We start from the raw sequence: 17866 nt of genomic DNA on the forward strand, positions 1-17866 counted from the left end.
AGCTGGGACTTTTACAAATGGAAGTCAATTAACATACTGAAACATTTTAAATTTTATTTTATATTAATGTAGCCATCATATCAATAAAAAGTCATTAGCTTTTATGAATCCTGTCTACTTTTCCCTCTTCCATGCACACAAACACACGCGCACATGCGTACACACACGCATGCACGTGCGCGCACACACACACACATACACAAGCTTTTTTGTTGCTTTTATTAGGAAAACTGCACTGACAAAGTTAACTGTCTTCATTTAAGAGGTGGTACAATGAATGGATGCAGTAGAAGAGCCCAGATTTAGGATAACCATGAAATTAAGTGTATTTTCTGCACAATTATTTTAAAATTTCAATATAATATATGAAAAGCATTTCATAACCTGTATTTAAAGTTATTTTAAATAACCAGTCAGTGTTTCATTAGCTGTATGTTGTTACAGAACAGAGTTTTTGTAATTGTCTCTATCTGTGACTTACTGGAGCTGTAACATACCAATCTTACAAACGTATGAATGTGCTTGTCCTTCAGAGTGAATGCACAAGAATTTGTTAGCTTGAGACTTTCACTCTTGCTGAGTTTTGATGCAGCAGAATTAAAAATTGTTTAAGTAGATCCTACAGTATTTGCTACTATTGCAGAGATACTATGTCAGTTATTGACTTTCTCTTTCTCATCACTGTCATTATCATAAAACCTAAAACATCGTAGCTAATCAAATTGCAGATGTGTTTCCCCAGCAGACTTTTATTTTTGGTTAATAACAAGGGACTAAACTGTTTTATTTAAGGTTACTTAAGCTCTTCTTTATAGTTCTGTTTCCAGTTAAGTAAGACTTTTGGAAATGTAATTTGTTTACTGGTTTTCTTATTCTCTTGCCAGAGATAGTAGAGAGTTTGGGATTTGTTTTTTTTTTCTCTTTTTGACAGATTAGAGAAAACCTGTGATAAGCTTTATTAAATAAGCTAGATATGGTGCAATTTTTTTCATTTAAGTTTTTTCAACTTTTTGTAAAATAGCGGCTTTGTTTGACAGCAAAGCAATTGAGTGTGGCAAGTTGAATTCATCAAGGAGATGCTCTAATATGTATATTGAGTGAGCAATACTTTATTGAGTGAAAAACCTGAAAGGGGAGAAGAATAATACTATTTTCTTGGTTGTTTGGCTTTGGGGTTTTGGTTTTTAAAATATAATTTTGCCTCTGAGACTATTGGTATTATGTAGATATAGATAATTTGTATGACTATCCTGGATAAGTTTTAATGCCTTTTAGCAAACATTTACATCTGTGATTTGAAAAAAGAATATAACTTTTCACTTTTGCTTTAAAATACGATTATCCATGGTTCAGTGCCCAGAGGTGGTTTGGTTACTTTGCATCCTTTCCAACAGACGGACAAAGTAAATGGTAGCATATAAAGTGACTCAGTAAATAGGGGAGCGCTAAGCTGATTTTCCATGAGCTGCTTTTGTCTCCGTCCTGTTGAAATATCTCTTAATACACAGCAAGACACAAGTTGGATTGGACTGCAATTGGAAATGTGTACTAAAAGCCTAACACACAGCTTTGTAGAAATTAGCATTGTTATACCTGAAATATTTAAGTTTTCTGCATCGAAAAAATTAATGTTTTTTTTTTTTGTAGTTAATAAGACATCTTTAGAGGGTAGTGTGAGAACAAATTTTACTCTTTTTAAAATAGATCCTTACAATAAATGAGGATGGATCACTTGGTCTGAAAACCCACAAATCTCATGTTTGTGAGCATTGCAATGCTGCCTTTAGAACCAACTACCATTTACAGAGACATGTCTTCATTCATACAGGTACTGCTTGACTTCAAATTTATCTTTTCTACTATATAAAGAGTTGTTTACTTATGTTAAAAATGTTTTCAGCTCTATGCGAATTTCAGTTTTAAGAGTGTAGCTAACTTGGCATCTAAGCTTAGAGATTCCATGCACCAAAGTGTCAAAAGAATACCAGAAAAAAAAATCAACATATGTTTAATAAACTGAAGACCTAACTGTTTACAAGGTTTCTTTTCTTTCTTTATCAGAAAGTAATGGGTTGACTTGTAGCCTAAGTGCCAAAATTGACCCCTTTGTAAAATGTGCTCCGGCTGCTTATTTGCCTGATGAGGTATCTCTCTGGTTCGGAGAAGTGAAAAAGGTACTTACCATTATAATAGCTTGCCAGTATCCTGAATGCAGTCTTATGCCAGCATCGTGATTGATCTTGTTCATGAGGAAATTACAGCCATTTCAGATCACTCTTCCGTGCTAGTCTTAATGTGACTCTTAGGATCATGGAAAGAATTCTGCAGTTCATATACTTAGTAAGGCTAATGTTTTTTGGTATTAGAGTATTTTTGGAATTCGCTCAGATGCTGGTTTTTTTATAGACATTTTAATATTCCTCAAAAATAGTTATCAGAAACAACAGTGTGTAGTTATTAACTTATGGATGTGGAATTATATTGTTCAAGGTGAAAAACCATTTCAGTGCAGTCAGTGCGACATGCGTTTCATACAGAAGTACCTGCTACAGAGGCATGAGAAGATTCATACTGGTGAGTATAGTGCCTTGAGTATCTTTCTGGCGTGCTTAAAAACTGTTTCCCCACTCAGGCAAGGTTTCTGGTAATACGTATGCAGCCTAAAATTCTGTTGTAGTTTGTTTTAACTTAACAGATGTTATAAAACTTTTAAAAATAAATTCGTTTTGTGCTTTCAACTTGCTCCACTTTTCTTTGGCTGTAAAGTGAGTATAAACTCTAGTAAGCAAATCTGAAAGTAGTATTCTGTAAATAACCCCAGAGTAGCAAATCCTGAAGTTTGTGCATTCATAAAAGTCAAGGTTTGTTAAGAAGTTCTATCTTTTGTTATATCAAGTTAATTCAGACAATGGGGACTTCCAAATTACATTTTGGTAGATTTATGTATTTATTTATTTTGGAATTTGATGGAAAAGTGCCAGGACTAAAATGGCCAAAATGCCTAACCCCAAAGGTATTAGTATCAGCTTTACTTTTCACTTCTTTTTTTTAAAGGTTTAATTCAGAACTGTTCTAAAAATAAGAGCCTTAGTTTAAAAATATGCAATATACGTCAAATAAGGCCCGAAGTTTTAAGCCAAAGAGCATTAAAGTTTATACATGTTTATTTTTTTATCTTCTTGCACTGCACAAAACCACATTCTTTAACAGGTTTGGCTTCATTGGGTTTTTGGCATTTTGGTGCATGGCCTTTCAATCCCTCTTTAAATATTTTGTAATATGGTCCCTTTGGACTAGATGCCAATTTCTCAGCCTCTTTTTCAGAAAAGCAGAGCTGGTGAATGTGCACAGTGTTTCTTGGCCGTAGCATTTAAATGGATATGAAAGCTACTAACACGCAGTGCAGTGTGTGCATGTGTAAGAGTTGAGAGGGAGAAAAAACTCTGCAAAATGAATTTTCAGAGCAGTGTACAGGGAGTTACATGCACAAATGCCCTGTTGTTTACGGGATTTTTGTATCCTAGGTTGCCATGAATCCAGACTAAGTAGGTTTCCTTCAGCCAGTCAGCCACAGAAGAGTCCTCCATTCTTCTGTCCAGTGTCTTTGTTCTGCTCCTAGTCTTTCCTCTGGCTCTGAATTGGTGAACCATGCTGCCTCCACTTTGTGTAGATACTATTCTTGAAAAGAATGCTCATTCACTCTCTTCCATCTATCTGCCCATGCCCCCCCACCCCCCAAGGCAAAAATTTAAGTGCAGTCTTTACATTTTTCAGAAGTTTTTTGGTGGTTTTGTTTTTGTTTTTTTTAAATGAGGATTATTCCCTGTATGTGGCTTTGAAAATGAGAGTCTGTGCAATATAGTTAATTAACACTTGACTGCAAATATTTTACAAATGCTTAATTATTTTTTAAAATTCAGCTTCTAGCTCTAATGAGAGTTGTGTGTTGATTGTAAGCTTTGGAGGGAGGGGGTTGTTGTGGTGGGGTTGCAGGTTTTTTGCCTGCCTTTTTGCAGCTCTTACATATACTAGTCTTTGTTTAGCAGAGAAAAAGGTGCCATTTAACTAATTAACCATATTGTTATCGGGCTTTTTTAGATAACTATGTTTTCATCCTTTCCTCAGCATCCTGAGGTATAGTTTGGTTGTTTCTAAGAAAATTGAAGATGGTGCTTGTGTTTAAATTGTTGAATTATAGGTGTTTTCCTAGGTGACAACTAGTAGCTGGTTAGGAGAACACATGTAAGACCCAGCTTCCAGGAGTGGAAAAAGCTTTTTTGAAGGCCGTTCAGTTAGCAAGTATTTGACTAGTGCTTAATTTTTGGCTTGGCCCAGTTATAGTGTAGCTAATTGGCATTCTACATACCTGTCTGTGCTTTCACTTCTGTATGACAATATTCAGTACTGGGCCTTAGCTGTTTGTGTAGCGTTACTCTGTTGTTCAGGACTGCATAATTGAACCCATCCAGAAAAGCTGAATTTTCAGCTTGCTTCTCTCACCAGAAGGTGAGCAGTGGGTCTGTGTTTCACTTTGATGGAAGTAAAGGAAAGCTCTCGTTGTATTATTCATACTCTTTTAAGAAATATTCCTTATAAATTCAATACTGTATTTTTTTCTTCTTATTTTGCATTTTTATCTGTCTGAATGACTGCTTTTAGCACCAGCTTTTGTACAGTGTTCAAAACACTGGTGAACAACAAGATGTTTCTTACTCTTTTAAAGAAGTTTATCAAATTTTCAAGTTTATTTTAAGCCAATCAAAGATAGTGGTAACACTTAGAAGCCCCATTTTATGCCTGTTACAAGCCCTGAGTTTACAGGTGCTTCAGCTAGTTCCAGTGTGATTTGAATTCGGTACTCTGAACCACTCCTTCAAATGAAATGTTATGAGGGAGTTAGGAAGCAATCAATGAACAGCCTTATTCTGTGTAAATAATTAAACAGTTGCATCTAAAAGCAGACATTGCATTAATACAATTATTTCTAGTAAGTGAATTTTGTATGTAGAGCAGGGCAGAAGTGCTAGAACCCTGCTGCTAAACTTGTCACTGATGATACAGAAAATCACAATTTCAGTTGTAAGAGAGGGAAGAGTCATTGGTACACAAATATTTTCATATTTTAGTTTACTAGGCTCATGAAGATGTATGTCTGCTTTCTTTTTGCTCAGAGTTGTTTCTATACACCTTACCCACTCATGTATTCATGTGTCCTAATTCTGTAACCCACCCTACTTTCCATTTTAAACACAAAAAATGAGATTACATTTTTAAAAAAATAAAGCAACATTGGGGCTAACAATTCAAGCGCCTTCTTCAGTCATGCTGCTTTTTTATTGCCTTCTTTGGCATTTTATAATTTGTATTTTGTCTGTTTAGATTTTAAAATGCCTGGGGGTTTGTAATTGTTACAGCCTTCATACACATAGTATTTGTACTACACTTTATAAGGAGTTCTGTTGCTCAGTTTTAATAGATTTCCAACGTAGACACAAAACATAGGCTGTTTTCGTAAATAATGCATATAATTATTGTACTGTATTTTAAAATTTTTACTCTTTTTTTCCCTACATCTGATTCTTTCCCACTCACCAAAGTGTTTCAGAAAAATATGTCCTGGTTTCTCCTTACATTAGCAAAAGGTTGTTAGTAATGATCTCCTCCATTTGCGATAGGTCCTGTTTCAAAAGTACAACGAAATGCAGAAGGCATCTGAAGTTTCAGGCTTCTGCTAGGAAAAAATTATTATAGGAAACATACCTTCATATTAATTTTTAATCTTTTTCTAACATTATCTTCCTTACGAAGATTACAGCAAAAATTATGTATGGTATCAGTTTCACAAAGTGTTTCTTAACCTTACTTCCAGAGTGTTCTGGAATTCAACTGAAAAATACTACTTTCTGTGTTGTGCTGAGTAATTAATTCAAGGGCAGCGTCCCCAAACATTTCTTCCTGTTGAGGCATGGCCAGCAGTGCCTTCGTATGTACTCTCAAAGTCTCCAGAGTAGCTGGTGGTGGTAATACTCTACACTGAAAAACCTCAAAACCCCTGTTTTGCCCTAATTAAGCCTTGAAATGGGAATAGGTAGCTGGGAGAGTCTTCTGCCAACAAATAGCCAGCTTGAGTAGGCAAATGTTAAGGAACTCTGTGACCATTCATTTACAGAAATGGGTATAAGGCTGAAGGTAAGTGTATTAATGAACTGTTCTGCATTTCCTGGGATAGCAGGATAGCTCCTTAAAGGGCTGTTCAAAGCTAGACTGAGCTGTCTAGCTTCTCTGACTTGGTTTGGCTTCTGTAAGGCTCAGGATAGTTTTCATCCCAAACAGCTGCTCCTTTCTCTAAAAAAATTCTTAAGTGTGAAAGCAAACTTCCAGACCATGTAAGGAGAGTCGTCTGAAGGGGCGATTTAAAAGAAACACAAAGTGGAATAGTGGAGCAAAGGGAAAGAAAACAGTAAGTAACAAGGATTAAGTAGCTGTCCTTGGGAATGGAAGAGCTCCCGTGTATTAAACAAGAGCAATGAGACCTAAACGTTTTGCCTTATCTTCTTTAAAAGTGAAGACAAGGACTGGAATTTGATTCAGAAAGTCTCAACAGGCTTGGTGCAAGTAAAACACTGTAGCAGTAAGGGTGCCTAATGAATAAAGAAAACGTGAAGAATGAAACTGGAGTTTGGAAGTTAAGAAGTAGGCCAGAGAGGAGGATTTGCTTATAGGCATTACAAGAGAGGATTATATGATAGGTGTTATAATTTGTAAAGGGTGCTGAAAAAAGCTAAATATTATGGTGATTATTAATAAGAAATGGTAAAAGTTAGTCTCTGACTAAATGTGAAAGAAGAGTTAGGATGCTGAGGTTGTGAGCCTGTAGAAAAAGAACTGATGGAAGCTGAGAGATCTTAGGAGAGGAGATAATTTGATTTAGGAGAGAATAAATTGGAATAATTTAATCCAAGAAAGGGATTGGCCAACAAGCCACATGGAGAGGTAAGAATTAATAATTGGAAGTAGGGCATAGGCTGACAAAGGTAGAGATTTAGAAATTGCTTGGAATTAAGAAGGTTGAAACTCTGGGCATTAATGATCTGACTAGAAGCAAATGTGTGGGTGATATAGATATTTTCCATTCTAGTTTCTATAAATACTGGCATCTTATTTTAAGGTACCGTATTTCCATTTGTAGAAGGACGTGGCTAAATACCTCTATTCTAAATGGAAAATATACACTCTAACAACATTTAAAATAACATTTATTAACATTTAAATAATTAATTATTAGTAATAATTTAATAAAATTAGTTCATAACATAATTTTAAAGAATAAAACTACCTCAGAAAAATAGAAATAGTCTGCATATTTCTGGAAACAAAAGATAAATGGTTTATATCCCCAAAAGCAGTGCAGTACAGTATCCAGAACAAAGAGGATGTTGACAGAGGCTGCCAAGACAATCCCTGCTCTCTATGTCAGTTGGAAAGATTTCTTAGTAAATATTCAGAGGAAAGATTACTGTTGTTCAGGGTGAGTTCTATTAAATAATAGTGAACTTTTGTAAGAGCAAAACTAAATTTCCAGTGTGCTTGGAATTTTTAGGTTTTGTCAGAGAAACCTAGATAAAAAACAATATCAAAGGGAAGATGTAAAGCAAAAGTTAAAAGAAATAGAAATAGAGTTACTCCATGTTCTGAAAGGATCATTGCAGGGCTTCTTTGTGAGGAAAAATAAGGGGAGAACTGCAGATGAATTCAGGGCAATGAATATTGTCTGAACAAATAATTTCATGAAAGTAAAAACCAAACCAAAACCAAACCAACCAAACAAACCAACCAAACAGAAAAACCCCTAAGTATGCAAACACCAGTTCAGCTACAGAGTTTTCTTGTTTCCAGCTTAATTTTTAAAATAAAATATTTTTTAATTAATTAATTACTTTAAAAAAATAAATAAATTTGGATTCCAACCAAAATACTAGGATTTTTTTCAGAGCAGTTATTTCAATTCTACATACAGGTAAGGGAAGAAAATATGGAAAATACAGAGCACCCTACAAAAATGTTCAATTAAAAGCTTGGAAATGCATAATTCTCTTCTAGAAAGGGTGGGCTTGAGTTAATGAGTTGGTGAGAGAATTGAGTTATTGTTATACAATCGTCTGCCCTAAAAAAAATACTATGTAGCAGCAATTCAGGAAGGCTATCTTTGCAGTTCTTCATTTATTAGGTTTAAGAGACATATCTGCACCTATACTAGAAAGAGGGGGTAAGAATTTGGTTTTAAAGGTGGGTTTGGTTTTTTGTTTTTTTTTAGTGTAAAAGCTTAAAATCATTTTGAGTCATCAGCTACTGAGTACTGGGAAAATAGTGATGTGAGCAAGCCCTATGTTATTTTTCAATATCAACAGAGTAAATTCTCTTCTTTATTACTTCTAATAGAGAGTGTAGTATTTGACCTGGTGATTGTATGGAGGAACATTGATTTATTTTTTTAGATTAACATTGCTACGTGTTTTTTATCAGGTGAAAAGCCATTTCGTTGTGATGAATGTGGTATGAGGTTTATTCAGAAGTATCACATGGAAAGGCACAAAAGAACTCACAGCGGAGAGAAGCCTTACCAGTGTGAATATTGTTTGCAGGTAAGATGACTTAGTGAAATCTTTCGCAATTGAAAAACAAAACACCAGTCAATTCCCAAGAAGTGCAGATAGGACTTTCTCCAGGTGTTGTAGTCATGTGCATACAAATAAACGTATAATGAATGGTTTTTTTCTATTAAGGTGGGTGGTCTTGGTGCACAGGTGGAGCAGAGTCACAACTGTCTGTGCTTGGTTTTATACTGTTGTTTGACACTTCATTAGAAATCAGTAAAATGGATGAGTTGTCAAGTAAATTTGTTAGAATGAAAGGTTTCTTTTCTTTCTGCTAATATATTTATTTTTCTATAGTAATAATAAAAATCTTTTGCAGTATTTCTCCAGGACTGATCGTGTGCTGAAACATAAACGTATGTGCCATGAGAACCGTGACAAGAAACCGAACAGAAGTGCCACCAAAGTTGGCTTTTTGCCATCGGAGGAAGATTCTGGTTTCTCTACGCCTATGAAAGACAGCTCCTTGCCAAAGAAGAAAAGGCAGAAAACGGAGAAAATGAAATCTGGGGATAAGGAAGGTACAGATAAATCAGAACAGAAGAAGGACAAAAATGACTATTTGCCTTTGTACTCTTCTAGTACTAAAGTAAAAGATGAATATATGGTAGCGGAATATGCTGTTGAGATGCCACATTCTTCAGTCAGCGGAACGCATTTAGAAGAAGCAAATTCTGGAGAAATACACCCACCTAAGCTCGTTCTCAAAAAAGTTAACAGCAAGAGGAGTCTGAAACAGCCACTTGAGCAAAGTCAAACCATTTCACCTTTATCTACATATGAAGACAACAAGGTTTCAAAGTATGCCTTTGACCTTGTGGATAAACAAAGTTTACTGGACTCTGAAGGTAATGCTGACATTGATCAAGTTGACACATTACAGGAAGGGCCCAGTAAACCTGTACACAGCAGCACTAATTATGATGATGCAATGCAGTTTTTAAAGAAAAAGAGGTATCTACAAGCAGCTAGTAATAACAGTAGAGAATATGCCTTGAATGTAAGTACCATAGCATCTCAACCTTCGGTAACACAGGCAGCTGTGGCCAGCGTCATTGATGAAACTGCTACAGCTTCAATATTAGACACACAGGCACTGAATGTTGAAATTAAAGGTAGCCATGACAAAAATGTCATTCCAGATGAGGTACTGCAAACTCTGTTAGATCATTATTCACACAAGGCTAATGGACAACATGAGATATCTTTCAGTGTGGCTGACACTGAGGTGACCTCCAGTATATCAATCAATTCTTCTGAAGTATCTGAGGTCACCCAATCTGAGACAGTTGGAACAAGCTCTCAAGCTTCCTCATCAGATAAAGCTAGTATGCTACAAGAATATTCAAAGTTTTTACAACAAGCTTTGGACAGAACTAGCCAAAATGATGCCTATTTGAACAACCCGAGCCTTAATTTTGTGACTGATAACCAGACTCTTACAACCCAGCCAGCATTTCCTTCCATGGAGAAGGTCTACACGTCTATACCCGTCAATAGCTTTCGATCGGGAATGAACTCTCCATTAAGAACGACTCCAGACAAGTCTCATTTTGGACTAATGGTTGGTGATTCGCAGCACCCTTTTCCCTTTTCAGGTGATGAGGCAAATCATTCTTCTTCCTCCTCTACACAGGACTTCTTGGATCAAGTAACTTCTCAGAAGAAAGCAGAGGCACAGCCTGTTCACCAAGCATATCAAATTAGCTCCTTTGAGCAGCCCTTTAGAGCTCAGTACCATGGGGCAAGAGCTGGAATATCATCTCAGTTTAGCACTGCCAATGGACAGGTGAACCTTCGGGGACCAGGGACAAGTGCTGATTTCCCAGAATTTCCCTTGGTGAATGTAAATGATAGCAGAGCTGGGATGACTTCTTCACCTGATGCCACAACGGGCCAGACTTTTGGCTAAGAAATCTTTGTAAATAATACTGGCACTTTAGAACACATTTGTCAAAAGGGGGTTGCTCTGTATAAGATGGAGTTCTGTACAGCTTTTAAGAGCGCTATGTTAAAACAAAAGTAAGCTGATATTAGCAAGACCAATAACTGCTTCTTTTTTTCTTTCTTTTTTTTCTTTTTTTTTTTTTTTGGTTAGTCACCAGTCATTGAACTGCCTGATGTTGGTGCCCCTATCAAAGGCAGTTTATTATTCATTTGTTTGAATCCAGAAAATATTTTACCTTCTATGAAATTTAAAATAAACAAAATCCCCAGGTAAGACTTTCCCCCATGATTGTTTCCTTACTGGTTTCCTTGTATGCTTTCGGAGGACAGTTTATTGTCTGATGCTATTCATATTGTCATTTCTAAGCTTGTCACTATAGTCATTGCTCTTCAGCAGGGAGTCAACATGTACTAAACACACAGAATGAATAGTAAGTTTCAAAGTCAAGCAAATATGGCTTTAAAAGATGGCATTTTCTAGAAAAATAATCTTTCTTCCATCTCTCTCAAAAATAACTTTAGACCATGTGCCCTTTATTTCTGCTTTGCATTACCTTGAGTTGTGTTTGGAGGAAAAAATGAATTCTGATAGACTAACTCTACTATTTAAAAATCTAATTAATTTAAAATACTTTAGACACTTTTTAAAGCAAAATGCCTAACTGCTAAAGCCTTTACTTCATTCCTGAAGTAATGTGTATTTCTTTGTACAGCTGAATCTAGATGTAACTTTTTAATGACTTTTTCATACGCAGATATCAAGATTTTGAAGTTTTAGTTAAAATACTGTGTAGATGACATTCCCAATTGCATAATGCTTACACAAACTGTGTATTCCAAGATTTAAAAGCTTAATTGTACCTTACCCTACGTATTCATAATGATTAACATAGAGCACTTAGTCAACTTGATAGTTTTTGATTTCTCAAAAAATAAAACCATTTTTAGATTTTTAGGTTTGATACGGTTGCATCATTTTCATCTCATACAGCTCCAATAATTCTTTTCAATATACTTGAGATTGGGTATTCTTAGCTTCTGTAAAAACTGTTTTAATTCTCTGTCTAGAATTTTGACAATTCAGATCATTAAATTTATTGAAGTATCCCTGAAAGCTGAAGAAGTGGGCATTCAAATTCCCTATCTTTTTAGTGTTTGCTTAGTAAAAGTCATTATAATTTTACCAACCAAAACTGCTGAATAATGCTAGTGAACAGGATTTCTTTTTCCAGCGTTGGCGAGTGATCAGAAGTTTTCGTTGCATTTCACAGTATAAATAAACCACAAAGTTTATCCCTGTACCATGAATATGTTTTTTTGAATAGTACTTTGTCTTGAAGTATACAGTATGGTACGATAAGTAGTTCTGTGTGCATTTTTAAGGTGGTAAGATTTGAGTAGCATAACTATTGTGTAGTTTAAGTTAACAAGTTACAGATTTTTGAACTGTATGTTCATTCTATTGCACCTTCCCTAAAGGGACACTGTCTGGTAGTTTAAGGCAGTTTAAGCCTAATGTAGGCTGGTTAACCAGGGAAAAACGCACACACACACGTATATATATAGGTATGTATGTATATGGTGTAGTTTTGTTTTGTTTTGTTTTTAAATAGGATTGCATACATCCTTTTACAGCACTATTCCTAGCTGGTATCTCTCAGATGAAGCCATCAGCTAGGAGGAAAGACTGTGTCTCAAGGGGCTAAAATATATCCTGTCTTTTAAGAAAGGACTTGAGCAGGACATACAACAGTTCCCACTTCTTCCCAAAGCAGTAGCAATATTTTTCTTAATTTTCATTACTAGGAAACTGATCCCACTCTGTCTCTTTTCCCTTATGGTAGCACTATTATAGCACTAACTTCACTTGGTACAGTTGAGGGAGAAAGTGCATTTATTACCCATAGCTTGCTTCTTATATTTACAAGAAATACAGTTTATGTAAACCTCTTGCATAATATTTTTGTATGAGAAAACAGGTTCTGTTTTGATTCATTGACCCTGTGTATCATATAGGAAGGTGTTTCAGCGTGCTATGACTTACCAGTAATTTTGTCTGAATATTTGGCCCCGAGTTAAGAAGAATGAGCATCAAGGGAGAAAAGTAAATTCCTTATGGATTATTAATGATACATGTAAAGAAGTTTCTTTGAAAGAATATTTTTAAACTGCTTCATGTGTGTCTGTTTTTCTTCCTTTATGCTCAGTTTGATTTTTTTTGACTTTCCATTCTGTGTTGCACAGACATAATACATATGACCCCTGTATCCCAGGAAGCCCTCTCTTGCAACGCATGTTTCGTTTTCAGTGTTTCATTTCCATGACACCCTAGCTTGTGCCGCGTGAATAATACTGTGTTGGCAGCTTTGTTCTAATGTCCTGTTGTTGCGAGTAGATGGCCATTAACAGTACTATTTGTTAAATACAACAAGCAGCAAAAGCCAAAAAAAAAAAAAAAAAGGCAAAAAACCCCCTAGATTATTACTGCACTTCTCTGGCCCCATGGGGAGGTAAGAGGAATAAAGCCTCCTTCTGCCTAAGGAGATTGACCGAGCTTTATTTTAAAAAGTTACTGTATTGATACTCTGCTGTGAGAAAGTGATTGAGGAGTAGGATGGAATAGCTCTCGCTCCGTGCCATCTTCACACTTAGGAACTGCTGCTTGGGTGCATGAGGGAGCAAGGTATTGTACAGAGTGAAGGAACTTGCTCTTCCATGGAGCAAAGTTGAGAATCCTCTGAGGAACTGTTATTCCTTATGTCGCAGCTCATTCTCTAGCCTGCTGCTGAGCCATTACAGCTATTCTCTGTGCCTTAGGACAGGTTGTAAAGTCCCCATCTAGCCCACAGGGACTGTCTCGCAGGGTTCTTCCATGTGTACAATTAAGGCAGTGGTGTGAGTAGTTTATCTGCTGATGCTTGAAGCTTTCTGTACTGGAGGAGTTAACCAAATATACTGCTATGATTTCCTGACTACATGCCCTTTTATTCTGGAATAAGTGTGTATGTAGTTCCGGGAGGTTCAACTATGTAAAAAGCACTTGCCTGTTTAATAATTACATTATTTAATAACATTTTCCACTGCTTGTGTTTTGCTGCTTTTAATCTGCTACAGATGCACACTCTTCATTTTGATCTGGTCAGTGTTCATTTTTGTTAGTTTTCCGTGTATGTCTGGAAAAAAGCGACTTTGGTTTTCTGTTCTATTCTTGTACTGATATTGTTCAGTCTGTCAGCATAAGGCTGGGGTGAGCATTTATATTCCACAGAGCTAACAACAGACGTTCTTACTTAAAAGTCATGCAAGCACTGAATGTGTGTGTGTGTGTAGGGTGGAATTTTTTGGGGATATCTCCTAGTGATAGAGCAATGGTGATTTTTAAAAAAAGAAAGTTGATGACATTTATTACCAAACGATATATGTATACACACAATAGATGTGTGTGTGTGTGTATATATATATGCGCATGTATTAATAGGCCATATGTTGGTCCTAAATTACTTGACAGTGTCCCTTTTAGCATGAATCCTTTGATATGTTTTACCATTAATATAACAGACAATGAAGGAATCAGCTTGTAATGGTATACTAATAGGCATTTACATTTTCTTCATTTGATTTGAGAATGAATTACTCATAAATTACAAGGTTTGGGGAGAAGGATTAACCATGTGTATTACTGTATGTTGGTTTACGAATAACAACATAAACAATTTAAATTGGATGATAAAAGAACTATGTTTATGATCTTGTGTCTCCTAGTGTTGTCTTTAGGAAAATTGTGTTTCAAGAAGAAAATAGGACAAGAAAGTGTTCATGTGGAATAACACTTGTATTATTTTTATATTGTACTTGTCAATTTTTTGGATGACAGGAGCTTTTCATTGTTAATTGAGAAGTACAGTAAAATCTTGCTAATTCGCTGACCGCTAATCAGAGCATCTCATAGGTTTATACATCCCTGATGGTCTCTTCCCCACCTCTCTGCAATGGTCTAAAAAGTACTGTAGCGAGGTCTCATATTGGTAATAGTGTACTACTTCACCCAAGTATACTACAGAATCTATAGGAGTATACTGGGAGGTACAAGAAGTATTGAAAACTAAATTACAGTTGTCAAAATAAATGAACAAAGTACATTTTGTGATGTGACATCCTTGCTTTTATTGCCTGCTTCTTCACTATTTTCAAAATTGTCATTTGTAAAGGGTTTCTAAGGCATTGCTGCGAATTATTGGGGTTCTACTGTAACTTTTGGAGTTTATTCTAAAGTATTCATGTTCTCCTATGAAAACTTTCCACTTGGACAGATACATTATATTCCGTGCTTGTTCAGAATATTTTTATAGTATTTGTATCATATGTAGTAACTGTTTGAAATGAACCAGAATATTTGGATGAATCCACTCTGAATTTTGCAGCATTGAATTACTTTATGTATGTATATTTGCTAACTAAATTTTCTTGGTTTTGAGAGCTTTGATTTTTATTCTTCTTTGTCTGCTTGTTTTAATACATTATAAATCACAGGGAAAATCCTAATACTCCTGGGAATCTGTTTGAAAATTTTAACAGGCAGAAATATGCTTATGGAGTTGGTACCAGTACACATGTGAACTTTCAAATTACATGGTTGGTACTGAAGCAAATGAATAACATTACAGTTTCCTAGTGTTAAATGTTTTACTAAAATGAAGCCTTGTAACTTTGAAAGTTCATTCAGCTTACGGTAATGCATGTTTATGTTAGGCATGTAATGCATTTAGCTAAAACTCACTTTGCAAAGGACAAGTTCTAAGAAAGTATTACTGCCAATGAAAAGAAATGTCTAAGTTAAAATTTAAACTTTTTTTTCAGTTTTAAATTGCTTTGTGTCAGGGAAATAAATTTATAGTCGCTTTTGCTCTACTTGGCATATAAAACCTTATGTTTCCTTTTTAAAATTACATCTTTTGGTAGGAAACACAAACTGAGGCAAGCAAACATTTCTAAGAGTTGTTTCTTGCTTTCCTTAATCCAATGGATGGAAAGGTAATATTGTGTAAACAACATTATTTTATTTTTTTATGCAATATCATGCTGTAAATATGATTTATCAAATAAGGATGTACCTATGATTGAATCTTTGATTCTGCACAGCTAGAGTTTATATATAAATATAAATGTGTCTTGACAATCAAGGACTTATGTCAGTCTTCCTTTATGACGTTTCTTATTGTTATGCATTCCATTTGTTTTGACTTGAGTATTTGTATTGTCTGTAAAGTACGTAATGTTTTTATAGCTTGTTTAAAAAACAAACAAAAAAGCCTGTAAATACATAACGAACTGATCACAGTACCGCTCTGTTCGAAGGCATATGATGATGTACTGTTTGTAAGCAATAATACACGACAGTGCTAACTTTACAAGTAGCATAAGGATAAGTTCCAAAAATACCTTTGGGAGTTAATAGCCTTGTTTGAGTTAATGAATATTCTTACATCATTTTTTTAGAAATAAATTCAAATGTCCTCCTGCTGGAGTGTATAACATTGTTTACACAGCACAATTTCAGTCACAGAGGGGACAGTCTTTAGATCTATGGCTTCATCCGTACACTTTTTGAGTAAGAAATGAATGGCTTGGCTGCACTTCTGCAAGATGAGGAAGACTGCAAAAGTTGAATAGCTGTGTCTCTAAAGGATGAGAGATACTATTCTGCTTCTGTGCTGATTCCTGACAATTCCTCTACTTAAATTTGGAGTCTTTAAGTCCTGATATTGAACTGATGAGACTTGGGCCTCCAGTAGAAAGGAGTAGTTCTCTTACTTCATATGCAGATAAACAGTGAACTTACACGTCACCTCTTCATTTGAGTTGCGTATTTTTCAAATTATGAGCTATGAGATGATGAAATGGGTTTATTCCGATAAATAAACTTAATGTCAAACTTATAGTTTGAATTGAATAGGTATTAGACTGTACAGAGCAGCATAACTATTTGAACAGTCATCACTGCTTTAGAACCCCCCCCAATTTATAAATGTATATGACCTACATTTTATAGAAAAAAAAAAATGTTTTTAAATGCTAGTCATTTATATAATATGTGCTTTGAAGGATTTGCTAGTCCACTTCTGTCACTTTTAGTACACTGGTATCTTTTATATGTAATGTATGCTTTTTATTATTATTATTATTATTATTATTATTGTAGTAAAGCATTTCAGTAGGAAGAATTTTGCAACAGTATGAGGGGTTGAAATTTTCATTGTCAGAAATGAATTATACTGGACTTTGTCTGTGTAGTCTTGTCTTTCTTTTAATGCTGTCTGGAAGGGAGCTTGGTATTCAATAAAGCAAGTGACCTCCTTTTATTTTGAAGGCATACTATGTAGTGCTGAATTGGATCTGGAAATACGATGAATTTGAGGACAGAGAAATTAGTACAAAATCTAGTGTACAGAAGAAATTGTGTTATGAAAAACCTGATGATATATATAGTGGAACACTGTTACAGTGCATTTCCGATATAGTGTTATTTTCCTGAAGTCCACATGCCTTCTTTGTATTTTCAATTAATAAAAAAAAAAAAAAAATCCGTATAGATAAATTTAGGATAATAGGTTTATTTCAATGATTATACAGCATTTCTTTATCCTACAACATCTATTCCGTCCCTTTAGTATCAGACAAAAGACAGGAACCTGAATTCCATCAGTAAAAGTATGTATATAGGTGAGAGATGGTTTTGTAGGACCCTGAAAAGTATGAATTTGTATATTCCTTATGTTTCTGACAGAAATCAGTGAGTCTTTCTTTATTCCTGTAAAATGAGGATTTTGTGATACCAAGAGAGAGAAAGAGTGTGTGTGTGTGTGTGTGTGTGTATAGGTACATGAAAGATATTTGAGTCTCATGGCAAAAATGATACAAGTATAAAAGGATTTAATGTAGTTCAACACGTGACTTACATTTAATATGTAAAAGAAACATTTAAATTTCATAATTCAAAAAAGAAAAAATAGTTTTGCAGGAAACAAAACTATTTGGATAGCAGGCTTGACCAAATGAATTTTTTTGGTTAAACTTGATATATTTTAAATGACTCTATTTCTGCCTTTATTTCTGCCCTAAAAGCAACTTAAAATATTTTGGGAGTTACTCTTCCTGTTCATTTGACTGTGAGTGTAATTTATATCATGGTTTACAAAATGTGGCATGAAGGATTGGATTGTTTTATCTGTATAATACAATGAAAGATTGCTTTTTTTTTTTTTTTT

At 35.0% G+C, this 17866-nt stretch overlaps 1 protein-coding gene across 4 annotated transcripts in view; it reads left to right on the forward strand.

The window, feature by feature from the left end:
- Positions 1–16446, forward strand: part of ZNF148 (zinc finger protein 148) — a 41276-nt gene extending 24830 nt beyond the window's left edge. For 3 of the 4 annotated variants that reach the window (XM_069780916.1, XM_069780914.1, XM_069780918.1), the window contains 4 exons: positions 1705–1828; positions 2491–2574; positions 8524–8642; positions 8974–16446. In XM_069780916.1, the coding sequence (XP_069637017.1) occupies positions 1705–1828; positions 2491–2574; positions 8524–8642; positions 8974–10566 (1920 nt within the window). In that variant the 3' untranslated portion in view covers positions 10567–16446. The remainder of the gene's footprint in view (positions 1–1704; positions 1829–2490; positions 2575–8523; positions 8643–8973) is intronic. The other variant, XM_069780917.1, reaches the window with a different exon arrangement.
- The last annotated feature ends 1420 nt before the right edge of the window (positions 16447–17866 follow it).

This window comes from Haliaeetus albicilla, chromosome 4 (assembly GCF_947461875.1).
Source record: "Haliaeetus albicilla chromosome 4, bHalAlb1.1, whole genome shotgun sequence".
In the NCBI taxonomy this organism is placed as follows: Eukaryota; Metazoa; Chordata; class Aves; order Accipitriformes; family Accipitridae; genus Haliaeetus; species Haliaeetus albicilla.